At 43.9% G+C, this 18,508-nt stretch overlaps 1 protein-coding gene across 1 annotated transcript; it reads right to left on the bottom strand.

The window, feature by feature from the left end:
* Positions 1 to 2,550: 2,550 nt before the first annotated feature.
* On the bottom strand, positions 2,551 to 18,261 carry yju2b (YJU2 splicing factor homolog B). Its single transcript, XM_084460306.1, has 9 exons — positions 18,209 to 18,261; positions 18,043 to 18,096; positions 17,619 to 17,701; positions 17,434 to 17,489; positions 17,248 to 17,308; positions 16,975 to 17,117; positions 16,611 to 16,783; positions 3,445 to 3,583; positions 2,551 to 3,334 (listed from the first exon to the last, which is right to left on the bottom strand). Exons 1-9 carry the CDS (start codon positions 18,209 to 18,211, stop codon positions 2,799 to 2,801), a joined length of 1,248 nt encoding a protein of 415 aa, XP_084316432.1. The 5' UTR covers positions 18,212 to 18,261; the 3' UTR covers positions 2,551 to 2,798.
* Between the last annotated feature and the right edge of the window lie 247 nt (positions 18,262 to 18,508).

The following is an 18,508-nucleotide window of genomic DNA, read 5'->3' as shown; positions in this document are numbered from 1 at the left end:
ATAATGTGTGTGAGCTGTCAAAACTGTAGGAGTGCCAGCAGTTTACAAAATGTGTGAATATTTTCAAAGCAAGTTTCTGAACATTCCAAACGCAGTTTCAAGCAGTTTCAATGGGACAAAAAATAGTTTTAAAAGTTAAATTTCTAAAAAACTATATAAAAAAAATAAATCTGAATGGATCCGTTAAAGAGCTAAACATTATGAACATTTTAAAGTTTTAATGAAGTTTCTAGCACAAAGTATGAAGAAGTAGTTAAAGGAGTAGTAAAGGGAAAAATCATGCTTAGCCTTGTTTTAAGGTTACTTATGATCATATACAATGGTTCAGATCAAAAAGTTGACAAAACTAGCACTTTTGAGAAAGTCTAATAATTGCTCTACCACCGTTTTGGTCATACAATGGATGTGGGTGGGCACCGTGAAAAATCATTCAAAAACATGTTAAACTCACATTTCAAAGACAAGACACTCACCGAGGTGTTAGTTGGCGTTCTGACATATAATTCTCCATTAAGTAAGATTCTAGTTCATCTGGAAAGGCTTTTTTAAATATTTAGCATAGAACTATTTCATAGGGGATAATAATAATAAGACAGAAAGAAAGAAATTGTGGGAATATCACCTAATAAAGAACTGGATAACAATAGTGTGAATGCTCTAAAACATTCACACTAATAATAAAGAAATAGCGGGAATATCACAAGTTGGGCTGGCTTTTACAAGATAGCCCACCTAATAAAGAAATAGCGGGAATATCACAAGTTGGGCTAGATTCTACAAGCTAGCCCACCTAATAAGTAAGAAAGAAATAGTGGAAATATTACAAGTTGGGCTAGCCCACCTAATTAAGAACTGGATACCAATAGTGTGAATGAGATAGAGGATGTTGCTTGGTGTCAGAGGTTACAAGTTCAATCCTCAACTGATGCAAAATGAACATTGGAATGTCAACTTTGTCTTCCTATTCTCTCGCTTATTGCTCCTAAACTTTCCTGAAATTGCCTGGCCCCGCCTCATCGCTGCGTAGCAGCTTTAATTAGTTTTGTTTAGTACTTCACTATGTTATAAGACAGGGAGGCACCAACACCCATCATAGGGAACTGTATGGGTGCGGCCGACCCCTGTGTGTGCGCGTCACTTCTGTTTTGGCCAGAACACCAGCCAACAATTCCAGTTCGAGGACTTCACGGAACCGGCTGTGGAAGGCCAGAGGCCGGAACCCTGCCAGACCTCCACCAAGGATGCTCCCCTGCGCTCCACCAAGGATGCTCCCCTGCGCTTGGGTCATGTCCGTTTCAGGTTGGCCCGATGGTCCCAGAAGGGGCACCTCAGGACAAAGTGGGAGACTGTAGCAGATTATGGACATGACAAATAGTATACGGACCATACTGTGAGGTCATCTCACAGACAGGAATGTTGGTGCACTCAAGTGAGCTGATAAAGATCTGCAGGCCTCCAGGCTCAAGCCCGGGGATCTCCTCATCTCTCCTGCACAGTGATTAATCAAAGGGAAGTCACGCAGGAGAAACGTGGTTTGAAATTGTTAATGAAATTCAAGTATCACCAGTGTTACCCCCCAATTTGTTCTTTTCTTTTTTTCCTACCTGACTGTTCTAACTTAGTTATAAGTAGTATAAGTTCTATAGTTATGTAGTTCGTTCCCCTAGAATCAGTCTATTAAAACTACAAATTGGTCCTGTGTGACATCACTTCCCTGTCCTCTTCATCCTGAAACTGGATGTCACTTCCTTTTTCTCGATATAAGCTATCACTTTCGATCCAGAGTCCCCCACTCTTGCTAGGGTTCACTTCCTGTGCAGTCCGCTTTGCAAACCGTAAACATCAGAATAAACCTATTGTCTTTATTTGAAACCAGCTTGACCGACCACTCAGCGTGTTCTTGAAATCTAAAACTAAACCAAGTAAGATTTTTCATTCATAAACTCAGTCAAACTCACAGTAAACCTGACAAAAATAACCTCTTATATGCTGCTAAGTCAACCTAGCGATATGTGGTATCAATATGTAGCTAAATTAAATCCGTTGATTATGCATGTTGGGGAAATGTAATATCATATTGAAACCATAACAGGGATATTTGATGATTCCAGACTCTTATGAGAATTATGGCTTAGTTCACACGGCAGGTCTTAATGCTCAATTCCGATTTTTTACACAGATAAAAAAAAATTGTTTAGCTGTTCACATGACTTTTTAAATGTTACCTATATTTGACATATATTTGACTGCTGTGTGAACAGCCCACGGCCCTGAACAGACCCACATGCGCAGAAGAACAATAACAAAGACGTCAGGACGTCACACGCAGCGCACTGTTTATGGAAGTAACGTTAACCATGGATAACCTCCTTTTTTTTTTTCTTTAAACTTTCTCTCATAGTCACACCCTCTCTCCCACCATGCACAATATTCAGTAAAGACCACCAGGAGAATATGAGAGTGGGCGCCCACTTGTGGAGAAAGGAGGACAAGAAAAATCAGAGAACACAAATAGAAATGAAACCGAATGGATTTTATTTTACAGGAAGAGATCGTTGCAAAAACATCCGTAGCTACATTCCGTCAATACCGCATGTCATAGAAAGAAACTGGTACGCATACTAGCTGAAATATAATACCCACACAAATCGACTGTGCCAAAACTGGACTGTTTAAGTCTTAGTCTCTGATTACTGAGTGATGATGAGGCGAAGACGATGCACTAAACATCCTTTTCCAACATGGGATTAGCAAATATAGTGTTTGTCTGTTAAAAAGCTCAATAGTCCAATCAATAGTTATCCGCACTGCCCAGGGTCCGAGTCAGAATCACTATAGTCAGCAACCAGAGATCTCAGGCCTCTCAAACTACCATCCTTGTCCTCTGCAGTCTCACAATGCTCTCCTCTCAATGACGAGCCTCTGTCCTCTTCTTCTGTGATGTCCCTGCGTGTCTGTCTCGACCCTCTGCCGTTCGACTCCACCATTTCCCCTCCATGTTCGGCGATGCCCGCATCCATCCCTCCCTCCCTCGGCACCACGTCCGAATCCGTCCCCTGGCGTGCAGGCTCGCCGCTCCCGGTTCCCGGGTCGGACTTTCTCTTTGCCGGTTCAGGGCGGGACACGATGCCCTCCGAACGTCTGCGGACGAGGCTGAGGGGGCCCGAGGCAGAGGGCGGGGCGCCCAGGGCCTTGGAGGCGGCGGCTCCTTTCCCCTGCAGGCCCAGCTTGTGGAGCAGGCTGACCGCGGCACCCGCCTGTGGCGGGGAGGAGGCGGTGAACCACGAGCGCGTGGAGATCTCCTTCCGTTTGCTGTGCTGTCTGTCGTCGTAGGCTACGGAAGGAGGAGGAAGAGGAGGAGGAAAAAAAACATGAATAAACAGTGTTCTGTGTGTTTGTGTGTGTTGCACGTTTCTGCGCATGCTTGTGTGTGTGTGTGCTCACAGTTAGGGACGGTGTAGGTGAGCAAGGCTGCCAGTCTCTTGTCCTCCTCTTTCTCTGGCACCAGGGGGATGGAAAGATTAGTCCTCTTCCTCACCGCGTTGTCCTTCTCCTCCTCCTCCGCCATCACTTTTTTCTCCGTCTGCAGAGAAAGGCGAGGGGGTAAAAAAACTTCAGATATAGAACGAAATCTTAACAATGGAACTTGTACAGTCCCGGTGAAATATTTTATATTTCATGGGTGACGGAAATGGGCGTGGCAAAACGGCTCAAGAGTGCCCCCTGGAAAAGTTTAAATGGCGAGCCCCACCTTTCAGTTTGATATAGGCGAACAAATTTCGGTGGGCATATGTAGTTCATCGAGACACACTAAAATGTCTCTTGGACCTAAACCCAACATTCAACAGGAAGTCAGCCATTTTGCTCTAAATGTGCCATTTTTTCCTTGTTTTTACCATTTCCATGCCTCATACTTTAACAAACTCCTCCTACAGATTGCATCCGATCAACTTCATATTCGGTCAGCTTCATCTTAAGACCTTTGTGATCAAAAATTGGGTTTTCACCAAACACCCTTGCCGTGGCGCCCCACCAAATTTTGACATTTCACCATAAAACACGAAGTCCTCATAACTCCTCCATACATTATCCAATCTGTCTGATATATCTCATGGTTCATGAAGGTTCTGTCCTGAACACATCTATGTGTCAGTATTGCGTCATACTTATAGCACCACCTATTGGTGAAACAGGAAGTCCTCATAACTCCTACATACATTATCCGATTTGCACCAAATTGCTGATGATTCATGAAGGTCGCATTCTGAACACATCTATGCGTCGGTATCGAGTCACACTTACAGCGCCACCTACTGGTGAAACTGGAAGTACTCATAACTCCTACTCCTACTCCAAATTGCTCAGGGTTGATGAAGGTCGTGTCCTGAACACATCTGTAGGTCAGTATTGAGTCATACTTATAGCGCCGCCTACAGGTCAAGCAGGAAGTCATCATAACTCCTACATACATTGTCCGATTTACACAACATTTCTCACGCTTCATCAAGGTACCGTCCTGAACACATCTATGTATCGGTATTGAGTCACGCTTACAGCGCCACCTACTATCTTGTGCATACAGAGCTTGCAGAGCGACAGGTTTGACAGTCTTGTACTAGAAGGGATTCCCGAGCCTGGGATGACCATCCCGATCTAGCGAGCTCACTGCTTCGCTCCGCAATATCGGTCTGGCTTTCGCCCCATAGAGAGCGATTATGTGGGAGGGGGTACTTGCCTTGACAAACACCTTCAGCCAATTAGCGTTTAGCAAACTTTTGCCAAATCCAGTCGGAAGAACTGTAAAAACGTATTTTCCGCTGAGAAACTCTGCTAGTGCATACTCGTACTTGTTCTTGTTTAAGTGTTGTGATTAAGTCTATTTCTGCAATAACTGCACTTATAGCTGCGTTTATTATTCTGACGTTAACGTTACCACTCGTTGCTTCGGGAGCCGCCATGTTTGTTTAGTGAGCGGCAGGGACACGAACCAATCAGGGGCTGCTTTCCACTGTGGTACGGAACAGCAGTTAAAACGCAGTCCCTGATTGGCCCGGTATGGTCTGGATTTTGGGATAATGGCTCTGGAGGAGGCGAAAGCCAGACTGTTCTGCGTTAGTGAAACAGAATGTGAGCTCGCGAGAATGGGATGGTCGTACCAGGCTAGGGATTCCCTGCCTCACGTTCACCCCTCCACTTCGGTTTAGAGGAAAAAATCAGCGGACATGAGTTAATTCGGGCTATGCATCTTTTAGCTAGGTTACTACCACCACTAGCTAAGTTAGCTAGCTAGATAAACCAGTCACTGTAGATGTATTCAGAGATCTACAGTAAAATAACCAATCAATGCATTTTACCATCTACAGTAGACTGTACCTCTGTCTTCCTTTTGCTACTGGTATAGCCTACTGCCTACTTTCAATTTCACTAAAATAGCATTTATTAAAATGTAGCCGATTACATTGTGATATTTTTTTTTTTCCTACCGTTTCAAAAGCAAGAGATTTAGAGTGCTATTTCGGATACCTAGCCTAGTGGAGTAGGAGAGAATGTGCCTCGTTATCTAATAGCTTTTCGTGACCGAGGACCGAATGATATTCATTGAACAATCAAATCATCGCTAACAATGAAACAAATAGATTTCCTCCCTCTCTTTCTGTGGCATTCGCTACCAGCAAACACTGAAAATACAGGTCCTCAAAATATTTATATTATGCTAGCCTATCCAACTGGACCATTCTCCAATGAATGTTGAATGTACTTTTATTCTCTATGTTTTACAGAATACTGGGCCCAGGCACATTCACGCACACACAGACATACACCAGTGTTTGCAATGTCTCTCCTATGATGTTATTAGCCTCTCTTACTCTGAAAATGTAATTTCATGTTATTTATTGCTTTATAAATGTTCTTAGCCGGTAGACAAACATACTCCAGGAGCTTGCTCGATCGCCTCGTTGAGAGGGGTCAGGGAAGAATTTTTACAGCTCACTTATCTGGCCCCCGGGTGATTACTGTTTTTTTGCTTCCCTCTGGAATATGTAGAGAGTGGGTCGTATGCCCACCTCCCTTGTTCTCTGTAAAGCGCATTGTGTTGCCTCTGGGTATGAAATGCGCTATACAAATAAATCTTTGATTGATTGATTGATACAGTGTCCACACATGCATGTGCCATCTGAAAAGAAATAGGTCTACTGAAATAGGTCTACTGAAATAGGTCTACTGAAATAGCCTAACACACAGTGATCATCAATGGGCCCTGGTGAGAATGATGTCACACAAAATACAATAAGTTTGTAAGTAACTTTGACTTGTGTCACTTGGCTGAATGACTTTCATTGTGAAAAGATAGGGCCTATATTTTTCTGATAGGATTGACTTTTGATTTTTGACTTAAGACATAATGATTATATGCTTTTTCAATAAGCAAAATATGCACCAAAATGAATAAATTACTTATGTTGGAATGATATATTGGTCTCCGACATTGCAGGGTTATTTTGACGGTATTGAATTATTAAGCATGTAACGGTAACCGCGGTATTACGGTAACCGCAGTATTTTTCGGTCACGCGGTAACCTTGGGACTGGCTCGGTAAAACCGTAGGCTAAACTCACTGTTCTGGACTGGTCAGATGTCTTAGTTATATCAAGCTAACTATTGGCATCGGTGTGCTTATCGGTGTCATATTTATTCAGTTTGAGTAATTTACGATCGAGCTAGCTAACCACCTTTAGCTCAATTGGCTCAGTTGCTGGTTAGCGATGAGAGGCGGAGTCCCAGCCCAGTTGATAACCCTCCGTTGCGGGTTGGGGGGATGCAACGGTCGGCTAGGATCCTGCCTCTCATAGCTAACCAGCAACTGGTCACGTAGGGCGCATGTTCAATCCACACTAGTCACGTAGCTTTCCATTGCCCTGGAGGTCCAACCCGTCTGTGAGCGCAACAGAGGATGCCTGGGATAATTCACTGACAACTTTTGCCTTTTCCTGCTCATAAAGATTTGGCACGATCTTCTCAGCAAAGTGGGTGCGCGACGGGATCTCGTAACATGGCTCAAGCACATCCAGCATATGTTTAAACCCCTCGTTTTGCACAACGGAATATGGCCTCATGTCTGCAGCTATAAACACCCCAATAATACCTTTTGTAATAGCTTTAGCCCGGTCGGATTCTTTAGCTAAGGGCTGCTTAAAGTCCAGGTTAACCCAGTTCAAATTTTTGTTATGAGCTTCACACACCACAGGACACACCACTCTGGTCTGCATATTGTCACTCTGGCACGCCGTCTCTTTTGTGGTAGGAAGGCACAGCTTTGTGAAAACAGAGAGGAGTTGAAATCACACTTGTCTAATGAGTCAAACGCACAGATGCTTCCTCCTAACCTACCTCCTGACAAACAACACAGGTAAAACTGTAGCTACTCTATACCAACGCGCCAGTGTTACTGCCCTTAGATGCAAAATACAAAAACAGGCAACGAGGAATGTATGAGTCTGTCCCTATTTTCTCCCTGCCACCTCCGGACCCATTCCTATCCCTCCCAGGCGATCCTGTCGTCCCTTGGGATCAAAGGAAAAAGTTGTTTAAAATGTACCTTTTAGTCACTGGCTTGAACAGCGCTGATAGCGCGAAGAAGCGTACACTACCGGAGTTGATAATCGGGACAGACTCATCCACTCTCGTTGGCAATGTTATGTGTGAGAATAACGAGCACTCGGCTTAAACTTTCCCGCAACATCTCCAACAGAACTGGAATGTTCAGCCAGTAGCCGCCGAGCACCGCTTCATTGGGAGAGGGTGCGTCCTTCTCCAGCTGCAGCTGGTCTACCTAACCATCCCCCTCGCTCCCGCCTCCCGGTCTCCTGCTGGAGAAATATACTGTAACCATTACCGGTGAACCCATACGCACATCAGGTGCCACAAATATGGCAGGCAGTTTCTGTATAGTTAACGCTTATAGTCATAATATATCATCCGTAACGTTATTTGGTGGATGGTCGCCTGGTCGGTGCTGCTAGCTATGTTAGCTAGACTAAGGTTATATACACACTCCAAACTGCAACAAACTACATAGCTAATGTTAGCTATAATTCCTCCTAAGATTACATATAATTCATCATAGCTGACATTACCACATAAATGTCAAGACACATATTTTGTAGATTAACGTAGCAGTGTCTTTTCCTATTGCTTACGTTACCTAGCTAACGTTATAACGTTAATTAGCTATAAGCACACAATGCAGCGGTGTCTGCACCAAAGGTTGATGCGACAGGAGGAGAATGGAGGCCTGGGAGGGAGATGGTTGACAGGAGGAGAATGGAGGCCGGGGAGGGAGATGGTTGACAGGAGGAGAATGGAGGCCGGGGAGGGAGATGGTTGACAGGAGGAGAATGGAGCCCGGGGAGGGAGATGGTTGGCTCCGCCGAATTCACCAGGACCAGTCGTGAGTCCGTGAAACCCAAAAGCCTCATATTATAATTGCAGAAGCAAGAAATGTTTGCTGCAGAGGCGGGCGCTAGCGGTGACAGACTCCTCTGTAACACCATGGCTCTTCAAAAATGCTAACCATTTGCTTCTCATTTCAGCTTTACTCGGGAGTTGAAAGAAGGAGACCTTATCATCCCATTCCTGCTGGCATCCAGGAAGGATGCATTTTCGTTTAGATTTATGCATAGGCATTGCTAAGCTAACTAAGAAAAACTAGCTACTGTAATTCTAGACTGCTGGTTAAAACTAGCTAATTCTAGACTCAAGATTGAGCGGGAGAACCGAAGATTCAAATCCGTTCTATCTTTATATAGTGTTAGGGCGGGGATATGCTAAGAACACCGCTCTACGTCATCAAGTACCGTTTTAAGCCCGCCCAGAAAATCCAGAAATCCAAACTGGTCAAAAACACAAAACAGGTCTAACTTCACAATTCAGTACTACACATGGTTCATCCCATTTTTACATGTTATCAGCAATGCATCACTAACACATAGAATGTGTTTTCAAGCAAATCTCTGATTTTGGTTAACTGGGACTTTAAATGCCGTGGTGATGAGCGGTTGTTGAGCAGGAGTTTTTCAAGCTCTTCAGCTCCTCCGCTAGCCATGTCTACCGCTGGCAGCGCCTGACTAGTGTGGATTGAACATGCGCCCTACGTGACCACGTCGCCTACATCCTTTTTTGTTTTATTATTTTTTATAAACCTATCCGCGGACCACGTGCGTGCCGAACCGTAGAGATTTTCTGTAACTAGATGTAAGAACCATCTAGCCTAGATCTGCACCCCCCCCCACCTCTTGTCCTCCCATCGTTTCTTTCCATTCTCTCCTTCCTCATCTCTTCTTTCTCTTCCTTTTCTGTCGTTTTTTTTTATTATTATTATTTTTTAGACCCGTCACTTCTTTCATCCAGTCTCCTGCCGTAGAAGCGCAGCATCAGAGATCAGACCTGGGCTCTCTGCTCAGCCTCTTTCCCTCTTCTTCTCACTGCTCAACACATCATCTATACCCACAGACCTCCTCTATCACTACTCAACACACCATCTATACCCACAGACCTCCTCTATCACTACTCAACACACCATCTATACCCACAGACCTCCTCTATCACTGCTCAACACACCATCTATACCCACAGACCTCCTCTATCACTGCTCAACACACCATCTATACCCACAGACCTCCTCTATCACTGCTCAACACACCATCTATACCCACAGACCTCCTCTATCACTGCTCAACACACCATCTATACCCACAGACCTCCTCTATCACTACTGAATAGTGGTGCAACGGATCGTCGTTGATCTGTGATTGTAAGGAAAGCAGAAGCACTTTAAATTAAAATAAAAACTGTACACATGAGAAATGTGTTTAATAAATGCTATCGTGTTTTTTCCAAAGTACAAATCTTCTTCCTCTTTAAACTTTGTGTTTTTAAACTGTGTTTAATACCGTGATATACCGTACCGTGGACCTTGATACCGGGATATTACTGTACCGTGAGTTTTTGATACCGTTACATGCTTATGAATTATTGATTGGCCCTCTAGGTTAGGATTATAGCTTCTGATTGACTGGCTAGCTTGTCAGAGAGAGTTTGATAAATCAACTAGCTCATCCATGTTACACTAGCTCGCCACTTCGCCAGCAACAAACCTGGACTAGACTATTGCAACACCCCTCCCCCTGCTACAAATAATTTTATATTCAAATAAACTGGATGGACGTGTTTTCTAGCCCCACCAATTTTCAGAGGGCTAATGGATTGTGGGGGAGGGGTGTACGTTAGCGGGTGCTTTGTTGCCATGACCGCATCCATTTAAATTTTTTGCCGGTATGCCGCAGGTGTTGGGCTGAATTCGCTAGTTTGATTGGTAGATGGATGGATTTAACGTCCAAATTATTGTCCAAGTATTGTGTTGGCCTATGTGTAAGAGATGAATGGTTGTAACCATGAACTAAGATTATCAGCATTTATCACCAGCTTCAATTGATGCTCGCGTGAGGACTGGTGCACATTACCTTCTTGAAGGTTTCAGAGTGACAACATGGGGGACAGGGACAGACGTCGGCGTATTTATTCTGATATAAACCTCTTCAATACGTCTCGTCAACAGTTGGATTTACAATGGCCTGTTATCATCGGGGGACCTCATTTCAATGTTGCCAAGCAAACAAAGACATTAAAGGAGTAGTAAAGGGAAAATGCATGTTTTAAGGTTACTTGTGATCATATACAATGGTTCAGATCAAAACGTTGACAAAATTAGCACTTTTCAGAAAGTTGATAATTGCTCTACCGTTGTTTATGTTGCTAGGCTACCTAGTTTGCGGAAGTTTACACAGGTATGTGCTGCGAGTGCAGTCCAGTTCCTCCTGTAGCTGTCTAGCTCGCTAGCTACTGTTAAGCTGCAGTCTAAATGCATTTCTTCTGAGCCAGTCCCGCTAAACTCTGAGCAACTCTGACATTATCAAATTCATAGCATACCGTATTATAGTGCTGCAGTATTTATTGAGTGTTGCCTATTAATGTCTATGTATATGCTCGGCATCATTGAAATGAGGTCCCCGTTTCAAAGTTTAGGGGTCTGGATCTAAAGGAATGAATTAAGCTGTGGCGTCTGGTGGGTCCAGGTATGCCAGAACCAGCGGAGCGGCTTCTACCGTGCAGGTGATTTTTTTGCATGCCCTGACGGAAGGTTTCTAGGCAACAGAACGGCCCTAATTAACCTGATATAATCAAGAGCGGACACCGCAACAGGTATACTTGATTAGTGGAAAGGGCTACGTTAACACCCACCTACCTGTACAGCACTTTGGCTCGACCGCAGTCGTTTTTAAATGTGCTCTATAAATACATTTTGAGTTGAGATAGCAAACAAAAATATTCTCTTGTGGCGATACACATTTCAGAGACATCCACCAGACTGCTGCTGCTTGTATGCCTATACGACAGCAAATAGCATTTAGTGCAAAACATTTAATAGGCCTATCTCTTGATCACTAGGCCAATAAAAAGCCCTTACCTGACTGGAAGTTATAGCCATTCAACGGAGCGCTTCGTTAGGCCTACCCGTGGCCTATTCAGACGGCACTAGGCCTATATGGTATAGGCTACGACTGTATCCACACGCTAATAATCTCTAACCATACCATAAACGTATGAACTAGGCTATGGTGTGTTGTTGTAATAGCTAAATCTCTTCATTTCGCTAAGCAAGTATTTAAGATCCTGACTGTGAAATAACAGATTTAGGGGCCTAGGCTACATTACAAAAACAGGACAAGATGTAGGCTACAAATTTAATAAATTGAATTTAGCCTATTCGGCCATAAAAGGCTCAGCTTTTTTTTCTTTTCTTCTTTTTAAAAATTGTTTATAGTTATTTTTTAAAAGTTATATAGGCCTACTACAAAGAACGAAGCGTTTTCCGTTTTCGTTTCCGTTCCTTGAACCGGTTCAGAGCCTTGCTTGTGAGTTCTGGCAAGTAGTAGTACATTGGCTTTTCCTACGTTAAATGCAATTATTGTTAGTTGCTTTGGATAAAAGCAGCTGCTAAATGACTGTAATGTAATGTAATGAATACACGCTAATATTATAGAAGCTGCTGTCGTGAGCTAACTGGCTATCACAGTCTTATTGTGCACCTTCATAGCTTGCTATTAGCAGACAGCACTAAAGTTGACAAAACCACCTTTTCACATCATTAGAATTCCAACCACTTATTTGGGATTTATCATTCAACTGAACATGGAAACTGAACTACCTGATATGTCAACCTGCTGCCGTCAGTGGTCGGATTGTTTACATGATACTGGGCGCATGTGCTTGCTTGCGTCCATGAATATCCGACGCGATGACATTTCATGTAGTGTCCGAAATAGGGTTGGGCGATATGTGCTGAAATATGACATCACGATGTGGCCATCCAAACATCGCGATGGACGATGATATCGTCATTTTGTGGAAATAATAATAATAATAAAATAAAACGGAAAAAAAAAGTACAACATATTTTATAGGCCTATTACGTATCCCGGGTAGGCTATTGTAGACTTGCATTTTCTCTCTAAATTAAATATAAATTATTTCATATAAAGTGCATCACATAGCCAGTTAATGTTAGTGTGAAGAAGACAAGGAACGCGATGGCGGCGTTAACGTTAGTAGCAAAGAAAGGAACCGTTTCACCAGTTTGGCAGCACTTTGGGTTCGAGCCCGATGAAAAAGGTGAACCGAAGGACAAAAATCAAGTGACATGTCGAATCTGTAAGCAACTGGTTCGAGTGAAAGATTCACAAACAACGAATCTTCACGAGCACCTGCGTATTCGCCATCCGACCGAGCATGCCGCGTTGTCGGCAAATGCAACAGCAACGCACGCTAGCAAGAAGGCCTTTCAACACCAGCCAACAATCGTGGGGGCCTTTGCTAAAAGTTCAAAGTACAAGCGTGAGAGTCTACAGTGGACGCGATGTACCAATGCAGTAACTCGCTATTTGGCCAAGGAAATGGTATCATTCAATACGGTGGAAAAAAGTGCATTCAAGAATATGCTTCATACTTTCGACGGCCAGTATGAGTTGCCTGGTCGGAAATATTTCTCCATGACCGCCATCCCAAAACTATATAGCGAGACCAGATCAAATATAAAAGCCACTTTGAAGGATGTTGAATATTTGGCTCTGACAACTGACATGTGGTCGAGCTGCAACATGATGCCTTATATGTCACTGACTGCACATTATGTGACCAAAGAATGGAAGCTTGAAGCAAAATGTCTGCAAACAAGCTTCCTACCTGACAATCATACAGCCAACAATCTCGGAAATGCACTGAGAGATGCGATACGCGAGTGGGATATTGAAGAGGACAAAATATCTTGCATCACTACAGACAACGGAGCCAACATTGTAGCTGCTGTCAGGCAACTGGGTTGGCCATAGGTCAATTGTTTTGGCCACAATTTGAATGTGGCTATTACCAATTCACTTCAGCAACAAAAGAAGAATACTGATCGAGCGTTCGGAGTCTGTCGAAGCATCACCACTGCTTTCGCCCACAGTTGGTTGAGAAGACGCGAGCTGCGCAAATGTCAGGAGGAAATGGAACTCCCACAACACTTCTTGATCACGGTAATTACAAAATGTTTTAACTGCGATGTTAACACTTAACAATGTATCCACATTTATTTATTAGGCTAGGCTTCCCAATCCCTAGTAAAAGAATCGAATTTATAGATTAGAGAGTGTAGCCTAGGCCTACAGACTAAACCATATCCGATGTTTCAAGGTAGCTGCAGGGTAACGGGTAACGTTAAACTATTAAAAGTAGGCTAGCTTATTTAAATAAAAGGCATTGATTGAATATACTCAAAATAAGGCCATATTCATTGTTAACTCATAGGCCTAATTGTGTTTTCAGGACTGTGCCACGCGATGGGGTTCGAAACTGCAAATGGTGGAGAGAATCCTAGAGCAGTCTCAAGCCATCAAACGGGTGTTTGCTCAAGACACATCCCGTCGCCCACTCCCAGATCTGTCATGGCAGGACTTGAGTGTTCTCGAGTCGGTTCGGACCGGCCTGAGGCCAGTAGCGGATTTCACCGACATTCTCTCTGGAGAGAACTATGTAACTGCTTCCTCGCTTCTGCCTATGTTGCTCCACCTGCGAGAAGTTCTGGAGCGGAGAGAGGATGACAGCCCACTCGCGGCCAGCCTGAAAAGTGAGATTCATGCGCAGATGGAACACAAATATGATAATGACGCCACCATGAGTATCTTGCACAAATCATCACTGCTTGATCCAAGATACCGAGGGGAACACATGCAGCCACCCGAGCTGAACAATGTCAAGACCGAGCTGGTTGCAGAGATGGTAGCAACAACGACCCGCGCAGAGCGCCCAACAGTCAGTCCCACCACGCAGGAAGATCAGTCCAGCGCTGCTGCTCCTAAGAAGAGCAACAGCTCGCTGGGCAGTCTTCTAGGGAAGAAAAAAAAACCCGCTACGCGCACTGTTGCTGAAATCGCAGAGGCCGAGATCACAGCCTACTTGCTGGAAGAGACAATCGACGGAGATGGCGATCCACTAGGTTGGTGGAAAGATAATCAAACGAGGTTTACTTTGATGGCCAGTATCGCACGTAAATACCTCTCCATATGCGCAACCAGCACACCATCAGAGCGCGTGTTCAGCACCGCAGGTAGTGTTGTAACTCCTCTCCGCTCCCTACTAAAGCCTGAGAAAGTTAACATGCTGGTTTTCTTAGCCAGGAATCTAGAATAGAAACCCTGGGGTAACAGTATAGTGTCAGTGTGGTGTTTTTGTTTGCTTATTATTATTATTTTAAAATGCTATTTATGGTATTTTATTAAAATATGTAAATTATTTACAATTTCTTTATTATTTATTTATTTCTTTATTATTATTCAGTGAAATAAGCGGTTGATAAACACGGGCCCTTTCCAATTTTGTGAGTTGTTTTATGCATAATGTCCCAGATGCCAACATTTAAATAAAGCATAATTTACATAGTATTTTGGTGTGGTCTTTTGATTAAAGTAGGAAAGTAAGTACAAAAGGAAATTATTATTTAACCGGGATGGCCTAGGCCTATTTGGTATCTACATTTCAGGTCCCGTTGGCGAGTCTAGGTTCTGATTGGCTCTTTCTAGGTTTTTATTCTGCCCAGAAATGAGCATTTAGCTTGCCTGCATGTAGGTGTTATAATAGCAACGAAACAAAAGATTTTCTGTTCTACAGTAGGCCTAGTGTGTCATTTATTTATAGTTGGTTCGCTTAGAACCTTGAACTGGATTCATTAATGAAAAGCGCCGTAGGCCTATGATCTCAATGTGGCGAAAAGGTAAGAATTAAATTGCTAAAAACTAGGCTAATGCTATATTATTGTTGTAACAGCCAGGTAATATTTATGTTGCATGTGGCTGATCTGGCAGGCTAAGTTTGATGAAATCGTTTATCAAGTCGAGTCCGAAGACCCTACTATTAGAGGCCTAGTCATAGGCCTAGTTATAGGCCTAGTCTTGTATCATAAATGACTCGGGGAAGAAGTTGTAAATGTTTGCCTATGCCCTTCCACTACATTGTTTATGTGTCATATAATTTAACAGATTAGAATTTATACAGCTAAACAAACATGATGTTCACTCCGTGTCCGTGTGTAAAATGTTCCATCTGCGCACGTGCTGTTTAACTACATCAAATGGAGATAATGTTTTTTTAGCTATAGATTAACGTATTAAATACCTATTAATACGTATTAAATGGTCTTCATTAATGTAGGCCTACACATATATAATACCCAACTGTTCCATTTTCACAGCTCAAGTGAAAAGTGCCGATGTGACGATGGTTCTCAACCATCGTATTTTTCTATCAACCATTGGCGATGGACGATGATATCGTCCATCGGCCCAACCCTAGTCCGAAAACCGTTTAATCATTCCCTATACGAGTAACACTACATAGGGAATAGGGAGTCAGTGAACCATTTCGAACACATCTCTAGTCAGCTTCGTTAGCTAGCTTACTCGTCCTGATGCCAAGCGTAGGCCTGTTGTGGTTTTTCACATGCCTCTGTAATATGATCTTTAGAAACGTCTTTAGAAACGAAATAGCTTCCTCACTTGCTCCAGCACGCATGCGCACAGCGCGCAAGCGTTGCTCCAGCATGCTGTGCACATGCGTGCTGGAGCAAGTGAGGAAACTATTTCGTTTCTAAAGACGTTTCTAAAGATCATATTACAGAGGCATGTGAAAAACCACAACACGCCTACGCTCTATGTAAGCACAACTAGCAACTTATAAAGACAGATTGATGAAAACAACCGTTTCGCGGCAGAATATAGATTTTTTAGAAGCTGCATTCTCAGTGCCCCGTCCGCCGCCATTACATGGATATACTTGGCTCGCGCTGGATTTTAAATTTCTTCTACAGGCCTCCGAATTACACCAAAGTTATCTCGGTGAGTGAAACGTCTTATAATATGCCTTAAATAAGGTCCAGGTTGTTAAAAACGAGCATTCTCCTTTAAACAATAGACAAGACCAGGCGGAATGAGTAGCATATGCAGGTGAGTGTGGTTACCCTGAACTTCCTGCGGAGGCTGCTGTTGAGCTGGAAGTCGTCCTTCCAGCCTTGCTGTTGATCCTGGATCTCTGAGAGGGAGGGCAGGGCGGCCCGCAGCTTCTCCTTGTCCTTCCCTCCATGGTCCAGCTTGTACATGGCATCCGTCTCCAGCTTCTCCTTCTCTGTGCGCTCTGGGAGGGAGAGAGGAAGGGAGGGATGGAGAGAGAGAGGGAGGGAGGGGGGATGAGCAGAGGGACGCGGAGACAGAGAGAGACAGTCAGCAAGATTGAAAGAGGGAAAAGAGGAGATGTGAGGTCAAGAAAGAGACCCAGGGCCGCGTTTTGGCGTACTGGGTTTGAAGTCAAAGGTCAAGGCGGCGTACCCGTGGTGAGGATCTGCTCGTTGTCCGCCATGTCCCAGCGTTCCTCCTTCCTCCGGGCGCCGATCACGATCACGTAGTCGCAGGTGGCCGGGTCTGTCTGCATCTCAATGTAGTTCACACACAGGTGGCACTTCATCCGGAACCTACACACACACACACACACACACAAAGAAACACATGCAGAAACACAGACATAATCTCTAGCCTGAGAACTAGGGATACAGGTGGTGAGATAAGACAGACACACACACACCAAGACAAACGCACATCTACCTGTAGATTGGCGTGGTGTAGTAGTTCCCCACTTTCTTCTTCTCCGCGTTATAACGCACCCCTGTTTATAACACACACACAGATGTAGTGTGACATGAGAACACACAGGCCTGTCTCTTAGCAGCGAAGATGTACAACACCACAGGCCTACAACACCAAACAGAGACGGAGTGAAACCTTTCTTACCCATGCCAATGTGATTTCCACATCCATCACACCAGATATTGTAGGGCATCTCAAACCTGGGAATACACGCCGACATTGGTCATTTACCAGTTCTGTTTATGTGTGTCTGTGTGTGTGTTTGGGTGTCTTCTACAGTGGCTGAGAGAGAGAGAGAGAGAGAGAGAGAGAGAGATAGTGTTTCTTACCGGATGATGAGTATACCCTGAGACAGTTTCCTGGCCCTCTCCCGGAGAGGGTGGCTGTTCTGGTAACCATTGAGAGAACCATGCTAGTGAGTGAGAGTGAGAGTGAGAGAGAGAGAGAGAGAGAGAGAGGGGTCATCATACATAATCATGTCGTGGACTGGCTACTGGTGCCATCCATACACTAGTCTAGTCGGTGCATATATGTAGGTGTGTGTGTGTGTATTTATACTTGAAAAAGAAACGAAACCGCAGCTCTTGATGCTGGGTGATTTATATAGGAAAAAATAAATAATAATAATCACCCAGCATCGACAGCTTGAATGTGCGGTTTGTTTTTGTTGTTGTATATTGCTGTTACCAGCACCTCTCCAAGACTATGGAGTGCATTTTCTCCTTTTTCTTCAACCTGTGTATTTATACTTACCTTGGCAGGGTCAAAGTCCGGAGGATAGTACTTGTTTACTCCTTTCCTCTCACCCTGACAAAGAGGACAGACAAGAGAAATGTACATCCATGCCAGCCATGTTGTTCTTACGATGAGCATGCGGTTAGTGAAGAGAGTACTGGTACCAGATATCTTGTAAACTCACCATGTTGACAGCTGGACTTCCTCACTAAAGGAAGTGGACAAATCTTCTTTCACCTGAGGATAAAGGGCAGTGTTTCACTTCTTTCCTCGCAGTCAACTCAGCCTAGAGGCTACAAGCCAGCAGTTGGCTAGCTAACTAATGCTAGCAACATACATGTCTTGTGGCTGGCTACTGACTTTAATTTGAGGTCACTGGTTGGTGTATGTTAAACGTTAGCACAGAGGAAACTATATATTTGGTATTAGCTAACGTTAGTGTAGTGTTACTTATGTGTGCTCCCAAGGAGGTTGTTATGGTGCG

This window comes from Borostomias antarcticus (assembly GCF_949987555.1).
Source record: "Borostomias antarcticus genome assembly, chromosome: 31".
Classification (NCBI taxonomy): Eukaryota; Metazoa; Chordata; class Actinopteri; order Stomiiformes; family Stomiidae; genus Borostomias; species Borostomias antarcticus.
This window is presented reverse-complemented; position numbering and strand designations above follow the sequence as displayed.